Consider the following 17,371-nt stretch of genomic DNA (forward strand, 5'->3'; position numbering starts at 1 on the left):
TGGTGCAAACACAATTTGTATTTTCAGTCTGTACTGAGGGAGCCCAAATCCACACACAGTCCCAGCCACACACAGCTCAGTCCTGCTCTGCCAGCAGAGCCCCTCTGAGGATACACCCTTGGTGCAGGCAGGCAGAGCCCTGCCCTTGCCCTCACCCACCCATCCCTTTGTGGCCGTGGCACCACACACACGGGACGCAGGTGATGCGGCTCTGGGGCTGCCTCACCTGCTCTGGGCTCACCGGCAGCACCGCAGCCACCCCAGGGCACAACCCCAGTGTTATTTATCAAGGATGAGGAAGAGCAGCACCATCAGGACGATGGGGAGGAAGATGAGCAGCAGGCTGAGCAGCTCGGCCGCCAGCAGCAGGGCCAGCAGCAGGAGGTAGCAGCAGCGGCAGCGTCCCTGCAGCCGCCCCAGCGCGCGGATGAGGCCGGGCGGGTATCGCACGCAGGGCAGGCACCCGAACATGCGGCTGGTGTGGAAGCGCACCTGGAAGTGATGCTCCAGGGCTCCGGCCAGGCCCGGGCGGCGGGGCAGCAGTGCAGGGGGCCGGGGGCCGGTCAGGGCGGTGGAGGGCCCAGGCTCAGCGTGCAGCAGCAGCAGTTCCTCCTGCAGCTTGCAGATCTCCCACTCCAGCATCGGGGTCTTCTGGCGGCAGATGGGGCAGCGCACGCGGCCGAACTCGGCGCCGTCGGCCGTGTCCATGATGGCGCGCAGGCAGGCGCGGCACAGCCCGTGGTTGCAGTTGAGTAGGGCCGCTTTGTGCCGCTCGTCGTCGTAGGGCTCCGTGCAGATGGGGCACTCGTCCTCGCCGCCCGCTGGCGTGTGCCGCAGCTCTGGCACTGTGGTCTCGCTGCTCACGGTCTCGCCGTCCTTGCTTGAGAGGCTCACGATGGAGCTGGAGGAGCTCTCCGTGCTGGGTGACCCCTCTGGGGCCGGGGGGCCCTCCCCATGGGGCAGCACAGGGTTGGAGGAGGTGGGAGGACCCCGTCCATCTGCCAGGGCAGCACTGCGGATGGGCAGCTCATGGCAGCCGTGCAGGAGTGATTCTGTCGCATTCTCAGCCACCGCCGGGCTCCAGCAGCTGCAGGCCATGCTGCATGCCTCACTGCAGAGTGGGGGTGGCTCCTCGGGGCCCCCCAGCCCCCCAGGTTCATCCTGCTGCCCAGCTGTGCTGCCCTCAGCCACTGTCTGTGTGCACTGGGGGCAGGGCCCTTGCTCCTCACCCGCCAGCAGATCCATGAGCGGCTTCAGCCCCACTGCCAGGATGGCTTCAGGGCAGCAGCACAGGATCCCCTCATCCCTCTGGCATGGCCTGGGGCCACGTGCCAGCTTGAATGCTCAGGGGTCCCAGCAGCCCGGTGTGTCCCCATCACCCCCAGGGACAGGGCAATCCAACAGGGGCATCACCGGGAGCACCCATCTACCACCTCCTCCCCAGCACTGCTGCAGTACTGACCCACCGCCGTCCGCAGAAAGCCAGCGCAGCACACGATGCCAGGCACTCCCCACAGCACGCAGGGCTGGGACCGGACAAGCTCTCACCAGTCTGGTTTGTCAGCTTCTGGAAGCGGCTCAAATGCAGGCGGCCTGGGGCAGGCGGCCATGGCTGCGCCAATCAGCTCCGTGGGAGCAGGGGAGGAGCTGGGCCTGCGGCCGCCTCTCCCCCTCACCCAGGATCCACACCCCAGGAACCAATATGGAGCCCCGTGGCCAACACTCCTGGGGACGTGGGCACAGCACTGACCCCAGCACAGCCCACCAGTATTGGCCCAACACTGCCCAGCGCAGCCCATACCATGCCCTGCTCCACGTCCCATCAACCCTTGCTGCCTGCGTACGGTTCAGGAAGGATTTTGCCTTGGGGGTAGTCCAGCTCATCCCTGGGCTGGGACCCTCTCCCTGCCAAGACCCTTCAGGCTGTTGTGATAGGACAGGGGGAAACGGCTTCAAACTACAAGAGGGGAGATTTAGGTTGGATACAAGGAAGAAGTCTTTTACACTCGGTGCAATGAATCACCTGCACAAGTTGCCCAGAGAGGCGGTGGTGCCCCATCCCTGCAGACAGCCAAGGTCTGGAGAAGGTGCTCTGAGCACTGATGGAGCTGCCTGTTCATTACAGAGAGTGGGACCAGATGGTCTGTAAGGGGCCCTTCCAACTCAATTCCATGATTCTGTGGTGCCACAGTGACTTGTAGGCACTGGAGGGGAGAGCACAGCCTGGACAGTGCCTGTGCAGGAGGACACTGTCACCAGCACAGTGGCTGCCATGCAGCAGCTCTGTGCAGCTCTCCAGCCATCCCCAGGGCACAGAGGAAGTGCAGCAGGGTGGGGAGGCCAAAAACCACCCTGCTTCTTCTCACCACAGCTCCAGCAATGCCCTGGAGCACCACACACCTGCGCTCGACCCTGTGATCCCACGCGTGGGAGTGCGGCTGGGTCACGGGCACGGTGTGGCACCCCCGTCCTTTCCTGTCCCTGTCTGCCCCCAGGGATTATCCCTGGCTCTGAGTCATCTCAGCCTGGACCTTAATTGCTATTTACACTGTGACACGAAGTTCACAGAACTGGGTTAGGAAGATGGTGGCACTGGTCCCAGTGGGGCACGAGCAGGACTGGCAGCATGAGGGATGCCAGGGAAAGGGCTGGGGACTGCTGACTTGCTCGGGCCTGGCTGGAGGCAGCTCACAGGCTGGGGTAGAGGACGGGTACAGCAGCTCATGGAATGGGAAACCATCAGCAGCACTCCAGGAACTCAGGGCTGAACCTCCTGTGCCTGTCCCTGCTGGCCTTGGCCACCACAGACAGGGGGAACAGGTCCATCGGGGCAGCCTCCCTCAGCAGACACTGCTGCTGCTGACTAATGCCGGGTGGGGAGGCTCCCATGCAACAGCTCACTTCCTTTAGGTCCTACCACAAACAACGGCCACAGCCAAACCCGTAGCTACAGCAACGTCTGTGGGTGTTGCTGGCCCAGTGTGGGGTCACTGTAAGCTGGAGGACCCAGGAGGGCAGCTTGGTGCCATGCAGGAGACAGCCAGCAGCCCCCCACTAGAGACTCCTGGCCTCAAACCCAATGGGGAGAGGGCACAGGGAGCCAGGGCTCACCCACAGCCTTAGAAGGTTCCCTGGGAATGGAGCTGGCTTAACACATGCCCTCTGCCAGGCCCCTGGTATAACCTCAGCCCAAGGACATGCCAAAGGCAGACTGTTCTTCTGACACCTTTATTCAGGCACGGCTCAGGGGGAGCAGGGAGCCAGGCTTACGACCAAGTTTCAGACTGGAAGCGCTGGGACCGTTCCAGGGCTGATAAATACTCTTCTGCTTCAGAGGGTGACAGGCCGCCTTCCAGCTGCAGCACTGACTGCAGGGCTTCAGCCACCGCTGCTGGCATCTGCTTGGCATTCCTGGAAGACAGAGCACGTGGTGTGACAGAGGGGGAGCAAGAAAACCGAGGCACACCCACCTCCCCCTGCTCCAGAGAGGCAGCCAGACCCAGTGCCCCAGCACGCTGCCTGCCTGTGGTGGGAACCTGCCTCACCCACACCCTGCCACCAATAAATGACAGCTTCAGGACACAGCTGCACCACTCCCTAGAAAGCAGCGCCGTTACCCACGTAGGGCTTCTAAGCACCAGCACCTGCAGGCAAAGAAGTGCCCTCAGTACCCACTGCGGAGCTGAGAGCATCACAGCCCAGTGTCCTCAGTTCTGGCCCCTGTATTTCCCATCAGCATCATCAGAGAGGCACAGGGACCAGTTCGGAGTCACAGTTTAACTGCAGGGGGGCAGGAAATGACCCTTTCATCTCACAGAGGCATTCAATGGAAGAGGTGTCTGATCCTGAGCTGGGCTGGACAATGGCTGCACGGGAGTGGGATGAAGGCACCGCTGCCTCAGCCCATCCACTGCCTCCTTCCAATAAAGCCAAAACGTTTGTTTTGATGGTGGCAGTTCAAACCTCAAAGTAAGAGAAATGGTGAAGTAAATACAAGCTCCTGTGTAAAAATATCCAAACAGGATTCAACGCTTCCAAGTGCAATTACTTCTAATGGGAAATAACAACTCTTTTCCAGGAGTTTCATCTGATGAACTGTGTGACAAAAAACGTTCAATAGCAAAAAATTGCCATGCAGCTCCAATCAGTAAAGAGCATGCCCTTGCTGTTTCCCAAGATCCAGGGAGAATTCTGACTTGCATTGAAGCCAATTAGTGTCTCAAAATACACAGAAAAGACATCTGTTTTTAGAAGTCACTGCCTGAGTCAGGCATTGACATGGGAGTGCAAGACACTGGCACCATGTCTGCAACAGAAAACATGCCAAATCTCTATCTGTGGGGGTAGAGACACCCTGAGCACACTCACTCTGGGCTGGATAAGCTGGGCACAGGGAGGGGCAGCCCTGAGTCCCCAGCTGCTCCATCGGGGCTGAGCCACGGGTCAAAGCTCACTCATGCCAGCAGGTCCCAGAGTGACCTGACATCCATCCTCATGACCTACACCACAAGCTCTGCTCTATCCAAGATATATAACTTCAGGAAAAAAAAAAAAACAGACCCAAGTCCCACACCTGAGGGTTACAGGTCCCACAAAGCCCTGGAATGCAGGGAGGCACAGCAGAGCAGGCAACAGTGCTGGCACAGGAACAATGAGGCAGCCAGTGTCCCCTTCCCAGGTAGTAAACACAAATCTCATTCTCTCAGGAATGCAGTGAGGCCAGTCTCACCCTGCAAGGCATCAGGAAGTGCGAGACATGCAGGAAAGAGCCTCCTGCAATCACTGCTCATGTCAACAGCAAGGCACAGTCCTTGTGTCCTGCCTTCCAGGTCATGCAGGTGCAGGGCAAATTCTCTCTCTTGTCAGCTCGTGGAGCCTGAAGTCTTTCACAATGCTCTCTCCTGAGCAGCCTCCTCCCTGCCCAAACAGCACCAGGGCACGCAGGTGAAAGGATTTGTCCAGGAAAAGAGCCACAGAGCCAGAAACAGATGCCTCTGAATACTCCCAAGCTCCAGGCTTTGGCCACCAGTTGGGGATTTCCAAGCAGCTCAGGTGAGCAGCTGAGCTGCACCAGGGAGGCAATCTCAGGTCCAAAGAGACAGTCAGTCCCAAAAGTGTCGACTCAAGAGCCAAAGCAGAGGTGCAGCCCTGCACATACTACTTCAATAGCCTCCACACACCCAAGCAGCAGAACTGCAGTTCTTTGCTCCAGTTTGACTGTGACTCAGTGGAAGAGAGCAGTGTGAAAAGATGAGAGGCTCTGCCACAGTTGGATTTGCTGTGGGTCACAGCCAAGGCAGCCCCCACTCGGGGGACACCAGCCTCAGGGGCTAGCAGTGGGGATGATGGAGGGACAGGCACAAGGGGTCAGCTGAAGTATCTTAACCATGGTGCCAGCTCTGCCCCTCCTAAATGGAGTGCAGCGTAGGTAAGAAAAGGCCTCCTCAACCCAGGGTTGCCAAGCAGGCTGAAAGGAGGGCAGGAACCAGCTGGCCCCTCTGCAGCAGCCACTGGAGCCTCCCAAGACCTGCTGGGTCCAGGGTGTGCTTGCTTTGGTGGCTGAGCCATGGGAAAGCCTCCAGGGAGCTGGAGAAGCAGCAATGCAAAGCCCTGCTCCCCCTCAGCCCTGTGGGGAAACCTCACTCACCCAGCCAGGTAGATGTGAGCACTGTGGCTGTTCAGCAGCTCCCACAGCAGCCGTCCATTCTCCCGGATGCGGTGCTGAACATACACCTTCTCCTCCTGCAGGAAACACAGTGCTGAGTCCACCAGCAGCACCAACACCCATCCGGCCCTCAGTGCACAAACTGATTGCTCCCAGGGTCTGACTGCAAGAGCTCAGGGCAGCACAGCCCCATTGGAGAATGGAGTGCACCAGGTGCTCATCAAAGCACATCAATTTTTGCACGGGGCAGGAGAACTCCATGCCCATCTCAATGCACCCCAACAGGTCAGTGGGAGAAGGGTGCAAGCAGCAGGAACTTCAGTGGGGAAAGCCCTCCGGATAGTCTTTAAATCCCTTGGTTGCTTCCTGCCTGCTGCCAGCTCCAGTGAACAGCCATGGGTGCAGGGCTGTGAGCCCTTTGAGGGCACCCCTCCACTCCCTGCATGGGCAGAGGAGGCCCCACATCCCTTTGTGCCGGGGCTGTTGTGGGGCAGAGATCCTCTCCTGAACCTTTGGCTGCTGGTCACAGTCCTGTCACCCAGTGGAGGCCTGGAACAGCTCAAAAGGGCAGAAAACCTGGAGGGAGAGAATCAGCCCCACCCCCTGCTCCTCCACAGTGCTTAGAGACCAGTACAACCGGCTCTCAGCACAGCACAGACCAGCAGAGCAGAGTTCCCAAAGGGTTAATCCTCAGCACTCCAGGCATCCTGCCTACAGCCCTGGCGTCCGCCCAAAAGGAACTCCATTGCCAACGTGCTTCAACTCACTGCCGGCCCAGACAGCTCCTCCATGACAAAGGTGACACTGTGATGCAGACCAGGCCCTCTGCTGCGTGTCCCACCACGCTGAGCCCTGCAAAGGGCAAGGTGAGCTGCAGACACAGCCTCCTCCGTGCCCTGTCATGCCTCCCATCCAGCCCCAAGGCAACAAGGCTTCTGACACATTTCAGCTCCAGAGGTGTATGTGGGAGCACCCCCACGCAGCCTCGGCCCCATTTGCCCTAAGAGGTGTCACAGCACTCAGGTCCCACACGGTGCAGCAGTGCACAGGACAGTCAAGTCACCTCTGGGCACAGCTCCACGGCTCTGACCCCGCTATGGGAGGTGCAGGAGGTAAGCAGGCCCAAGCACCAACACAGCCAGTCAACTTCAGCATAATTAACGTTAATCAGCTAAGTGCTGACAGAGGCTCTATCAACGAGGCCAGGGCTCTGAGCAGGTTGTTCACGGACCTACAGGCAGCTAGAAACCAGAGCACCCAAGTAACAAACTCAGGTCACAGTGTCTCAGCTAAAGCCCAGGGCATCCTGCTGGGAATTAGTGACAGTCGCATTAGGAAGGGATCAATCTGCTCTGTGGGGCAAAAGCGATGTGACAGTCACTACACAGGGAACCTTAAAGAGGGATATCCTGCTCAGCTACAGAGCATCCCAGCTCCTGTCAGGCTCTTTGAGAAGAAATTTTTGATGAGTTAACATCTGTGGCATCTGCTGGAGCTGCAGACACAGCAGCTCCACCTCCCACCTAGCTGTGCTGCTGAGCAGGTCCCTGTGCAGAACTGCAGGAATGCAACGGCAGCAGAACCCCGCAACAATTGGTTTTGTGCCACAGAGACTGCAAAGCTGGGGGGCTGGGAGGAACACAGTGCTGTAAGTCCTGGCCCTACAGAGTCTGCGAGGGCAGGAAGAGTCTCTAGGGCTGCCCTCCAGATCTGGGGAGCTGCATGTCTCCCACCCAGTGTGTGAGCCAACAGAAAAAAGGTAGAGTACTAATCCAAAAAGCCTCTGCCGTGCCACTCCTGTTAATCAAAGACTTGGAACGCCTTCACAGAGGCATCCAACCCATGTTTTACAAGTGACCAGATAAAAGATGCTGGCCTAATGTCAGTGCATACACACAGCCAGGAGAAAAGGACTGGTACAGCTGAGCTACCTAGGAACACCATTCTCACTGACCCTTTTTATCAGATATCTCTGTTTCAAAGCCAGGCTGAGCTTTTGATGCCATCAAAGGACTGGGCAAGGCAGCCAGAGTCCCAGCTCACTGAGCCACTCCTGCAACATGAAAACCTTGCTGCCCAGAGAAGGAAATAAGGGAGGTGTGGGGTGCTGTTCCCTCCTGGGAGCTTCTGCCTACACAGCTGAGGCTCTGGGGAGCTGACACAACAGCATCATGAAATGGGGCAGGAAGCCAAGCTCTTCATCTTCAGCTGGTGATCAGAAGGACATAGTGGGTTGGTGGCTTTCAACCAAGAAAGGTTATTGCCTGGTGCCCCCCACCCCCCTCGCAAGAGGCCTGGGAGCCTCTCACGTGGCCCAGACAAACAAAGCTGGCTAACAACTTATCTGCTCTGGCACTTGCCAGCCCCGTCTCAATGACCTTTCCAGCTCAACACAGTCAGTTGTGCCACTGATTGGCCCCTGTGCTGCTGGTGGTAATCTTGGCCAGCACCCAAATGGTGCAGGAAAGCGAGGTGATCACCATGCCACCCCAGCAGGTCCTTCACATGCACAGGTGACAGAAACCCTGGGAGGCTCCCATCAGTGCTACCAAGATGCTTCTGTATACAAGCAGCTCCACCAAGAACTAACCTGATCCCTGGAGAAGGCTGTAAAAAGCATCAGGAAGCCCTTTTTCACCAGCTCTTCCCACTCTGCCTGGCAGTAGAAGTCCTTGGATTTCTGTCGGCAGCCAAAGAACAAGCAGTTCCCTGTGGAGAGCAGACCAGAAGGGCTGTGCTGGGTGGTCCAAATGCCCTGTGAGGGCTGGGGGCAATCGGTCCCCACACAACTCAAGAACTGTGTGAGAGTGCATGTGACCTGTGAGTGCACGCCCCTGGAAATGTGGGGCGTGGTGGGCAAGTAGGGCAGGGTGAGCCCCCGCAGGGCTGCCAGCTCCCCTCCACCAGCCTATTCACAGCCTTCTGCAGATGTACAAGTAGGCCAGGACAATGATGATGGGACAAGGGCAGAGGGAAAACTGCTTGTGCAGCAAGAAGACAATCTCAGCAACCCAACTCCACTTGCAGGGAACAAAAAAAGAGGCATTTCAGAGCCTGCCCTGCCCCAGGAAGCAGCCTGGCAGCTCAGCCTGTGAATAATCACACAGGCTGTATACATCAGGCTCTTTCTGGTCCTGACCTCCCTCAGAGCCCAGCTTGCTTCCAACCACAGCAAAGCTGGAGCCTGTCCAAACCCACAGGAGCCCCCTGTTCCTCATTCCTATATGCTGAGACTTGCCAGCAGCAAGGGGCACCCTACGCCCACCCCTCACCTTTCCGTCCTTGTGCCACCCGCTCCTGTATAGCTGCACGGAAAGGTGCCACCCCTGTGCCAGGGCCAATCATGATCACAGGAGTTTCAGGGTCAGCTGGGAACTTCATTCCTCCTTTCTTCACCCAAAGAGGTACCTGAACATCACCTGCAAAGCAACAGACTGGTTAGCATCAGCTCAACACTGCTGTGCCTGTAACACTGGACACAGCATCAAGCCCTTCCATGATGCTCCAGAGACATGGACTGTGCCTGGCTGACCACCTCCCAGTATCAGTGTCACAGGCAGACTGTGTGCATGAAAAGCCCTTCAACTATCTCAGGACTGCTTCTGTAAGGATCTGAGTGGACCCCAGGGCAAAGAAACAGTCCCCCAGCACAGAGGCTGTAGGACATCCTCTTCCTCACACAGTGTATGCAAGGAAGGACAGCAGTGGGGGCAAGCAGAAATAGCTACCTGGCTGTCCTGTAAAGAAGGACAAAGTTTGATTCCTTTGGTGTTAAAATGCCCATCTAGGTACTCTGAGAAGAGCCAAACCTACCCTGGAGTTAGAGCAATCACCTACCTCTCTGCAACAGGGAAACCCCATGAGCTTATCACATCTGCACAGGGACACAGATTACGGGGTTTTATGGTCTGAGCATAAAAGCAGCACACACATAAGCTTTGCAGAAAAGGACGGTTATGGTCACATTAAGGACCATCCTTCCCAGAGCTAGAGCAACTAGGCTGGAGATGTTCAGCAGTAAGAGCAATATCAGCTCCAAGAAGCCAGGAGCAGCCCCGGTGAGGACTGCAAAGCACACTGGTGCCGGGAGTAAGAAGGCCAAACAAGTCAGAGCAAATTGGGAGCTCACAGTGCTCAGGGGAAGCTATGGGAGCACGTCATGCTCCAAAGATGGGAGCAGTGAGGAAGGCTGTGCATTCAGCAGGTCCTATTGGCAGTGGTGCTCCACCAATGGTTGAGACAACTCCAGCACGTGCCCAGCACACAGGCTGCTTCCAACTTCACCAGTTCTGTGCAATCCATGCTGTATTTCGAGGCAAGCCCCCAAGGTCCTCACATAGTTCAAGTAATGTTACCTTGGTCTGGGTTGAGAGAAGCTAACCACGTAGAGCAGAGACCACGGCGGGGCTTGCTGAGCCGCGTCTTGTACCGCACTACTGCCACAAGGATCTGGATCCGGCCGGGGTGCGCCTGTGTGCAGACAGGAGCCATGAGAACCGAGACAGCCAGCACAGCTCAGCAAGAAGCACCCAGTGCCTCCACCAGGGACAGACTCCATTGCACAGCTCGTACCAGGGCACGTGCAACACTCATCCCAGCCTGAATCAGCTGCTTGGACACAGAGCAGAGCAGAGTAAAAGGGTTTTCCTACTGCTGTACAGCCATGGGAATGTTCTGTGCAGCTGGTAATGGCGGTGGAGATACTTCAAACCAAGAGCCCTCCATGGAAAGCAAATGCCAGCTGTGCTTGGGCTGACATCTGCCAAGCCACCGGGGCCAGGTCCTACCGCCACCTCCCGGCAGCAGCAGGAAGCAGCACTACCCCCTTCCCGCAGCCGGGGACCTGCCGGCCTCTGTGATACCACGTCCCACTGCTCCCTGTGACATCAGATCCCGCACTGGGACAGCACTTGCAAACGCCTTAACCTGCAGTGGGATTCATGTGGGCTGTGGATGTTCACAGTGTCAGGCAGTACAGCCTGAACACCCATGGTGTGCACAGCACCAGCAGTGCCCTGGAGCTCAGTTCAGAGCCTGACACACTGCCAAGAAGGGCCAAACTCTTACCAGCATGGAGGAGGCGATGGAGAAGGCACGGGGTCGGATGCGAGGGATGAGGTCCAGCAGGTATTCAGGTGGAATGGCAGATGTGGTGTGAGGGAAATCCCAGAGGGCCTGCAAAGCCACAGGAAGCAGAGCTTTTCAGAGCACCTCAGAAGGCAGCCTGCCTGCTTTTCTGGGGCAGCAGAGGTTGTCCCATAGCACTGCCACCCTCACCCAAAGGCCCTAGAGCAGGGATCCCCTGAGCACCAATCTCCCTGTCCCACTGCCCTACCCTTGTCCCCAGGCTGCAACACAGAAACCACAACAGAGCCCAAAAATCTGGAGCAGGTCTTAGCCTGCTTATTTCAAGGACGCTTCAGAAAATGAGTGAAGTAAATTCCTCAGTCAAGAAATTACTGTTCATCATCTGCTTCCTCTGCCCTGACTGCTTTATTGCCATGGCCCAGTCCTCAAGGATGGGTCTGCTGTGCTCCCCCAGGCCAACCTCAAGGGTGGTTCTGCGAGGTCGGTTGCAGTAGCTGTACAGCTCTTCCTGGCCCTGTGCAGAGCTGAACTCCTGCAGCTTCTCCCGCTCCAGCTCGTTCGTAGAGAAGTGGGACAAGAGCTCAAAGAAGGAGCGCCGCGGCACGCAGGAGATGTCCAGGTAGTGGGTGACCAGGTGCCGGATGGTGCAGGGCTGCAGCAAGTGGGGAGGGAGGGCTGTGTCTGCAAGAGAGGCAGCAGGGAGAGCTCAGGGCCAGCTCTGGCACTCCCCAGCCCCTCTGCATGAGGGCTTCCCCATGATACAGGAAGATGCTAATGGAGCTGACTCTGGGACACACCATTGCTGCTTCCCACCACACCCCCCACTCCTTTCTGTCCTCCCCAGTTTGCTTTGCAAGCCCACACGCTTGCAACAGAGAACATCAGTGGTGCTGAGCACTCCCTTACTTTTTCTAAGTACTTCTGGACAGTGCCTTACCCATATGGTTCCTACCATGCCCACACACCGCAATGGAAATAACCAACAGTGTCCTACGTGCTAGGCCTATCCTTGTGTCCTCCTTCTCTTACAGGGGTGTAAATAGCAGCCTGAATTTCTCTGGGATTTGCTTGCCAGGCCCAAATCCCAGCACTGATAGACAGTTGAGAGATGGTAGGGGAAGGCAGGACACATGGTCTTAAAGGAGCAGTTACTGGCTAAAAAGTAGGGGTCTACTCCAAGCTCTACAGGTGCTGAGAACATCTCCGTGCAACAGCAGGTGGGGTAAAAGGAAATATGAAAAGAGTTCCAGCCACTGCCACCTAAAAGAAGGACCACAGAATTGCTCTGTAAAACATGGCATCTGACCAATTGAGCCAAACTGACACTGAAGTGTTTCACAGCATGACAGACTCCTGAGAGGATGGGGATGCTCACATGCTGATCTGCAGGTGCACCAACCAGGATCTGTGATTCTTCACGAGGCAGATCCCTGCAGGAGGACTGAAATGCCAGGGATCAGTGCTGGGACAGATCAGGATCAAGAGTGCTCAGAGATGTCGGGGATGGAGCTGTGGCATCTTGGAGACAGAGAACCTGTTCCCTGCTACGGTGGCTTGGACACTTCCTAGGCCACAGAAGCCCATTAGAATGGTCCTCACAGCACTGTCTAGCTTCAGGTGGCATCAAACAGAGGGGCTGGCAACTGCTCTGCATCCTTTGTAAGGTCCAGGACTTCTCCCTTCCTGGTGCTGACAGCACCAAGGAGGCTGCAGAGGAGGATACCAAAGGATTCATGTGCTCTCCCTGTATGGGCAAAAAGACTGTGATGCTGAGGATGTCTGCTGTTGTTCTTTCACTTCCAGAGGCAATCAGGAAAGAAAGGGGCAAACCAAAGCACGGGTTAAAGCACAAAGGGAAGTCTTGGGGTGACATTTTCCAGTAGACCTCATAGTGACTTCCTGCCATCTTCAGTTCTTCACATGAGGGAGGGGACGGGTACTCATGGGAAAGGAGAGAAGAGAAACCTTTCCCAGCAGCATGCAGACTGCAGAGCCATGGCAATGCATGGTGAGTGGGTGCCTCCAGGAGGATTTTCTGGTTGTTGGTGCCAGTATGTGGCTGCAGAAGCACCTCCATCAGGACTCTGGGGTACAGGCAGAGCCAGAGGACTTGCATGCCCTAACAAAGAATAACAGGCATGGATGGGGGTAGAAGTGAGAGCAACCTGACTTGGGTCTTGGGCTGGTGAGTGTGCTGGATCTTTCATGCTCTGAGCTGGTGAAGACGTAAGGCTGCCCTGGTATCACTGGGTCCCTCCCATAAGTCATGCTCGCCCTAATTAATGTTGGACCTATATGCAGAAAGCTGGGAGAGAAGGAGAGCCCCAGCACTGCAGGGCAGGTAGATGCCCTGTATCAGCCAGCCATTCCCAAATCCTTATTTACTGGATCTAAAACAAAGGAAAAGCAGATCCCCAGGCTCAGCAGAAAGGTAAAAGAGTAGTGAGCAGCACCTACCAGGCTCTGTGGGCTCCAGCAAAAACCATTTGTCTGGATCCAGGCGAAGAAGCTGGCAGAACTGCTGCACGTCTTCAGGGCAGTTTTGGGGCTGGATCATCACCACGTCTCCAGCACTGAACCTGTATATGCAGCAGGACCTGCTGTGCACAGCCACAGGCAATCCTGCAGGCAGAGCACTGTGACCCCAGCCAGCACCCACAGCAGAAACCATAGCTCAGCCAAATTCCCAGTGTCACTAACACTAAGCTCCCTAACCTGACAAGGCAGAGCTGGTCCACAAAGCAGGATGCATGCTACTGTACATCCTCCTTTGCCCTGACTTTGCCATGGGGTGGGACAGCACAGCCAGGACCACATTGGTAGGAAACAGGCTGCAGTCTCAGGCATTACTAATGAAGGGTAGAGGAAGTAAGGAAGATTATGGGACATCTGATCTCGCACAAAAAAAAGCTTGGGGGAGTCAGAAAAATGCTCACGTGATCCCTGATCCTGTAACATCAAACTCGATGAGCCGGACATCCTGGAAATGGGATTCAGCCGTGACGCGCTGGTTGGACACCATCTGTGCAGCAAAGGGATGGAGCTCAGAAGGAAGAGTCCTGGGTGGTGCTGGCTGGAGTATGCTGCTGTTAGGGTGCAGGGAGTCCTCAGCTAGGTAGTGCAGGGTGTATCTAGGGGGTAAGCTGTGGGAATTACAGCAATGCAGTCAGCGCAGTCACCTCCACGTCACAGCTCTTCCATTGCCTTAGCTTTACAGGGAGGCATGAAGTCTCCCACAGCATCCACCACCCATTGCCCCTGTCCCTTGGAGATGGCTCATGATAAGAGATCACAATGCAGCCATACAGTCAGGAGATCTCAAAGATGCTGGAGCAAGCAGAGCAAAGCCCACCTAGTGGGAGCAGTTAGGATGCTTGGGATATCAAGAGCTTTGTGGGGAGGTGTCTTGGCCTCTACCCTAGAAGCATCTCTCCACCCCAGAGAACAGCCACAGAAGATGTTTTGCACCAGCCGTTTCAAGCAGACCTCTGCACTCACCATACATCAGGACTGACAACTTTAAGGCCAGGAGGGAGAGGATACAGGGCAAGGATCTTGTCCCATAAGGCCAGGAGCCACGGATCAACCACTGCATCTGGCCTGCAAGAGAGATACTGAGGTTGCAACAGAGTTGTGTCTCCCACACCACCCTTCCAGGCTCCAGCAATGCTACTCCTGCAATCTGCACTACTGTCAGAGCTCAGGGAGGCTGCAGTGCCACAGACAACTGTAGCTTCACCCCCTTGGTGGGTCTGACACTGCCTGGACAACGCCTGGACAACTCTGCTGATCCAGAGTGGTGCTGATCAGTCGCTGCAGATCCACAAGACTTGGACACATGCTTGGGGTCATGGGATACCCCAATGAAGCAAATGACCCCAGCCCTAGCACAGGAGAGCTCTGAGCAGAGACCAGCATGCTCACAACAGAGCAGGAGGTCTCTGGTTATATCTGGAGTGTAGGAGCAGCAGTGTAACACAGCCCCCCACCCCTCCACCCAGCTCTTACCCCAAGTCATGCTGGTCATCTCCCAGAGCAGCAGGCAGCAGGGGGTTGCCACCAAGCTGTAGTAGCCGTTTGTGCAGTTTCTTGGCAATAAAATTAAACCTAGGCAGAGAATAAACAGCTGTGAAGGGCAGGACTCCTCTAGCAGACACTGGCTACATGAGCCAGTACACACTGCCAAGGCTAGACCAGAGCAGCTCCACAGGCACGTCCAGACAGAGCAACACACACACCCTTATCCAGCCCATGCCTCTATCATGGGACAGCTTGGAGATGCAGCAGCTGTTACTGCTTGCAGGGCCACACAGGCCGTGCCCAGCTTTAGAGAAGGGATTCTAAGGGGTTTAGTTTCCCTTCAGGTCAGCTCAGTCCCCAGAGACAGAAATTCCCTCCCTCTGGCCTCTCACAGCTCCAGTGCAGCTCTGCTGGACACATGAGAATAATATCTGGGAGAGAAGTGAGACCAGCGAGGCTGGCTGTCACCTACAACTCTGTCTGATGTCTTCTGCCGGCTTGGTCTGCTGAAATTTATGTGGCACAGGTTTTCCTGCAATTCAGATTGCTGTGTGTCTGTTAACAGCTGACCAGGAAACAATGTCTGCAGCAGTGCAGCACAGCATCTGCTTGAAGAGGCTGGAAGGAGGGAGATGGCAGAAGCCCAGTTCCTGGGGGCTAGGGGGGACATAGACTGGTAGGGCAAGAATTTTGAAAGCAGGTGGGAATTAGATTTTGTCTGAACTGCTGCTCTAGAGCCAGGCTCTGACTCTGCTTGCCCACTCTATTCCCCAACCACTGTCTCACCCAAGCTGCAAGGAGCAGCTGTCAGGCAGGCAAGAGCTGCTTACTTGGGATAGGAGGAATCACCAAGGCCCAGCACAGCATAGTCCATCTGGCAAAGGGAAGTAGGTGGCAGGTTCTTCCGGAACAGAAACCGCCAGAACATCTGCAAAGAACAGGGCCAGGAGTCACACTGCTGCATGCAGACACCTTCCCTGCCTGCTGGCACACACCCACAGGACTCCTTCAGCCCTCTGCTGAGCCCTGATGGAGGGCAGAGCAGAAGTGACTCCTGAAAGCAGCTATGCTGGTGATGAGAGGGAGCCAGCACTCTGTGAGCCTGCTGCAGACCTGAGAAATGTTGCTATGGCAGGGTCCCCCTCGGCTGCTAAAGCTTCTGAAATCTCACCAGCCTGCGTCCCAGAAGTAACACGAGTTGCTCCTTAGCCCTACAAAGGTTTGCAGTAGGAACTACTGCTGAAGACAGACCCTGATGGCTGTTCTGAGTAAGCCAACATCTGCTTCACACTGCATGCTGCCCCAAAAGTGTCCACTCCCCCCAAAAACACCACTCAAGATACCTGGAGGAATGAATCAGGTACACAAAAGCAACATGGAATGTGTCCTACCTTCATGTTGTCGGGTGGGTCACCCTGGCCAGTGGTTGCACACACAAATACCACCAACAGCTCATTGATGAGGTTTGCCTGCAGACAGAGACAAGCTTAGGATTGTGCATTCAGGACAGTAGCCTAGGGAGATGAGGCTCTCTGTCCAGATGCAGCTGATCTCACTGTACTGGGATCATAGAGAGACCACATTCAGCTCAAAACCCACAGTGCTACCCAGTACAGCCTCCTCAACAGGCACTGCAGCAGCAACTGCTGCTCATGTGCTGACTGCAGCATCAGCTCCACAAACTGCCCTCAGGAAGGGCACAGAGCTAGGATCTGGTGAAATATGTGTCACACGAAGGGTGGAAGATGCCTGAGCCCCAGAAATGGTGTTGGTGAGGATTGAGCAAGCCCAGAACTGCATGATGCAGCCCCCTGGATGGCCACTCACAACATCATAGCTGTCCAGAGCCTCCACTCTGCACCGGAAGTGCCGGCGCTTGGCTTCTCTGCCAATTCTTTCAGCTGTATCTTGAGCAGTCCCAGTTTGGCTGCCAAACAGAACAAGGAGTTTCCGTTCTGTCATCTGCAAGAAACAAACCCAAAGAAATCAGCAGGAGATGCGGTGAAGCTACGCCAGCTCCAGGCTGTGCATCACATCAACACCTACCCTGGCTTCAGAGCACTAGCAGCTTCACAGTATTAGCAGTTCAGGCGAAATTAGAGGGCTTGGCAGAGGAAACAGCAAGCATGGGGACAGCCAAATAGTTTGGTGGGAGTGGCACAACTCATGGTGCCTGGGCTCTCTTTCCACCCCCAAACAGTGCTGAGCAAGTGACACGCTCTTTACTGCAGCACCCAGGTTTGCTGGTGACACTACTGTTGCCCCTGTTTTCACTGACAACAGAGAGTCCGGAGACATTCTGACTCACTTTAACTTTCCACACCACCTGTGGTCAGCGCAACCATCGGCCACACCGTGCTTCTGATTTCATCACAGGTCTACCCCGGTGCCATGAGCATCCCAACCCAAGCGGCCTGGGGGAGCGCCCAAAGCCCAGCGACACAGCCACGTGTGATGGGCCGCGGTGCTTGCACTGCACGGCCACACAGCCGCCTCCCTCAGCAAGGGCACTGATAACCCCACCCCCCAGGAAACCCGGCGACTCCACGGGCTCCAGAACAGCCCAAAAAATAGAAAGGTGTCGGCGTCCCCGTCACA

General features: G+C 56.2%; 2 protein-coding genes across 2 annotated transcripts; both read right to left on the reverse strand.

Annotated features, from left to right (window-relative positions):
• On the reverse strand, positions 1–1,499 carry LOC136049438 (E3 ubiquitin-protein ligase RNF186). The gene has a single exon (XM_065737744.1). It carries the CDS (start codon positions 1,243–1,245, stop codon positions 280–282), a length of 966 nt encoding a protein of 321 aa, XP_065593816.1. The 5' UTR covers positions 1,246–1,499; the 3' UTR covers positions 1–279.
• A 1,713-nt stretch (positions 1,500–3,212) lies between these two features.
• On the reverse strand, positions 3,213–16,826 carry NDOR1 (NADPH dependent diflavin oxidoreductase 1). Its single transcript, XM_065737738.1, has 15 exons — positions 16,820–16,826; positions 16,601–16,735; positions 16,165–16,242; positions 15,604–15,701; positions 14,762–14,860; positions 14,252–14,353; positions 13,690–13,896; positions 13,211–13,332; positions 11,214–11,434; positions 10,733–10,840; positions 10,021–10,135; positions 8,938–9,084; positions 8,256–8,374; positions 5,648–5,742; positions 3,213–3,411 (listed from the first exon to the last, which is right to left on the reverse strand). The coding sequence occupies exons 2-15, from the start codon at positions 16,733–16,735 to the stop codon at positions 3,267–3,269; spliced, it is 1,791 nt and encodes a 596-aa protein (XP_065593810.1). The 5' UTR covers positions 16,820–16,826; the 3' UTR covers positions 3,213–3,266.
• Positions 16,827–17,371: the final 545 nt, after the last annotated feature.

The sequence above is a fragment of the Cyrtonyx montezumae genome, unplaced genomic scaffold (assembly GCF_038088225.1).
Source record: "Cyrtonyx montezumae isolate F1298 unplaced genomic scaffold, pur_monq_1.0 scaffold_20, whole genome shotgun sequence".
NCBI lineage: Eukaryota > Metazoa > Chordata > Aves > Galliformes > Odontophoridae > Cyrtonyx > Cyrtonyx montezumae.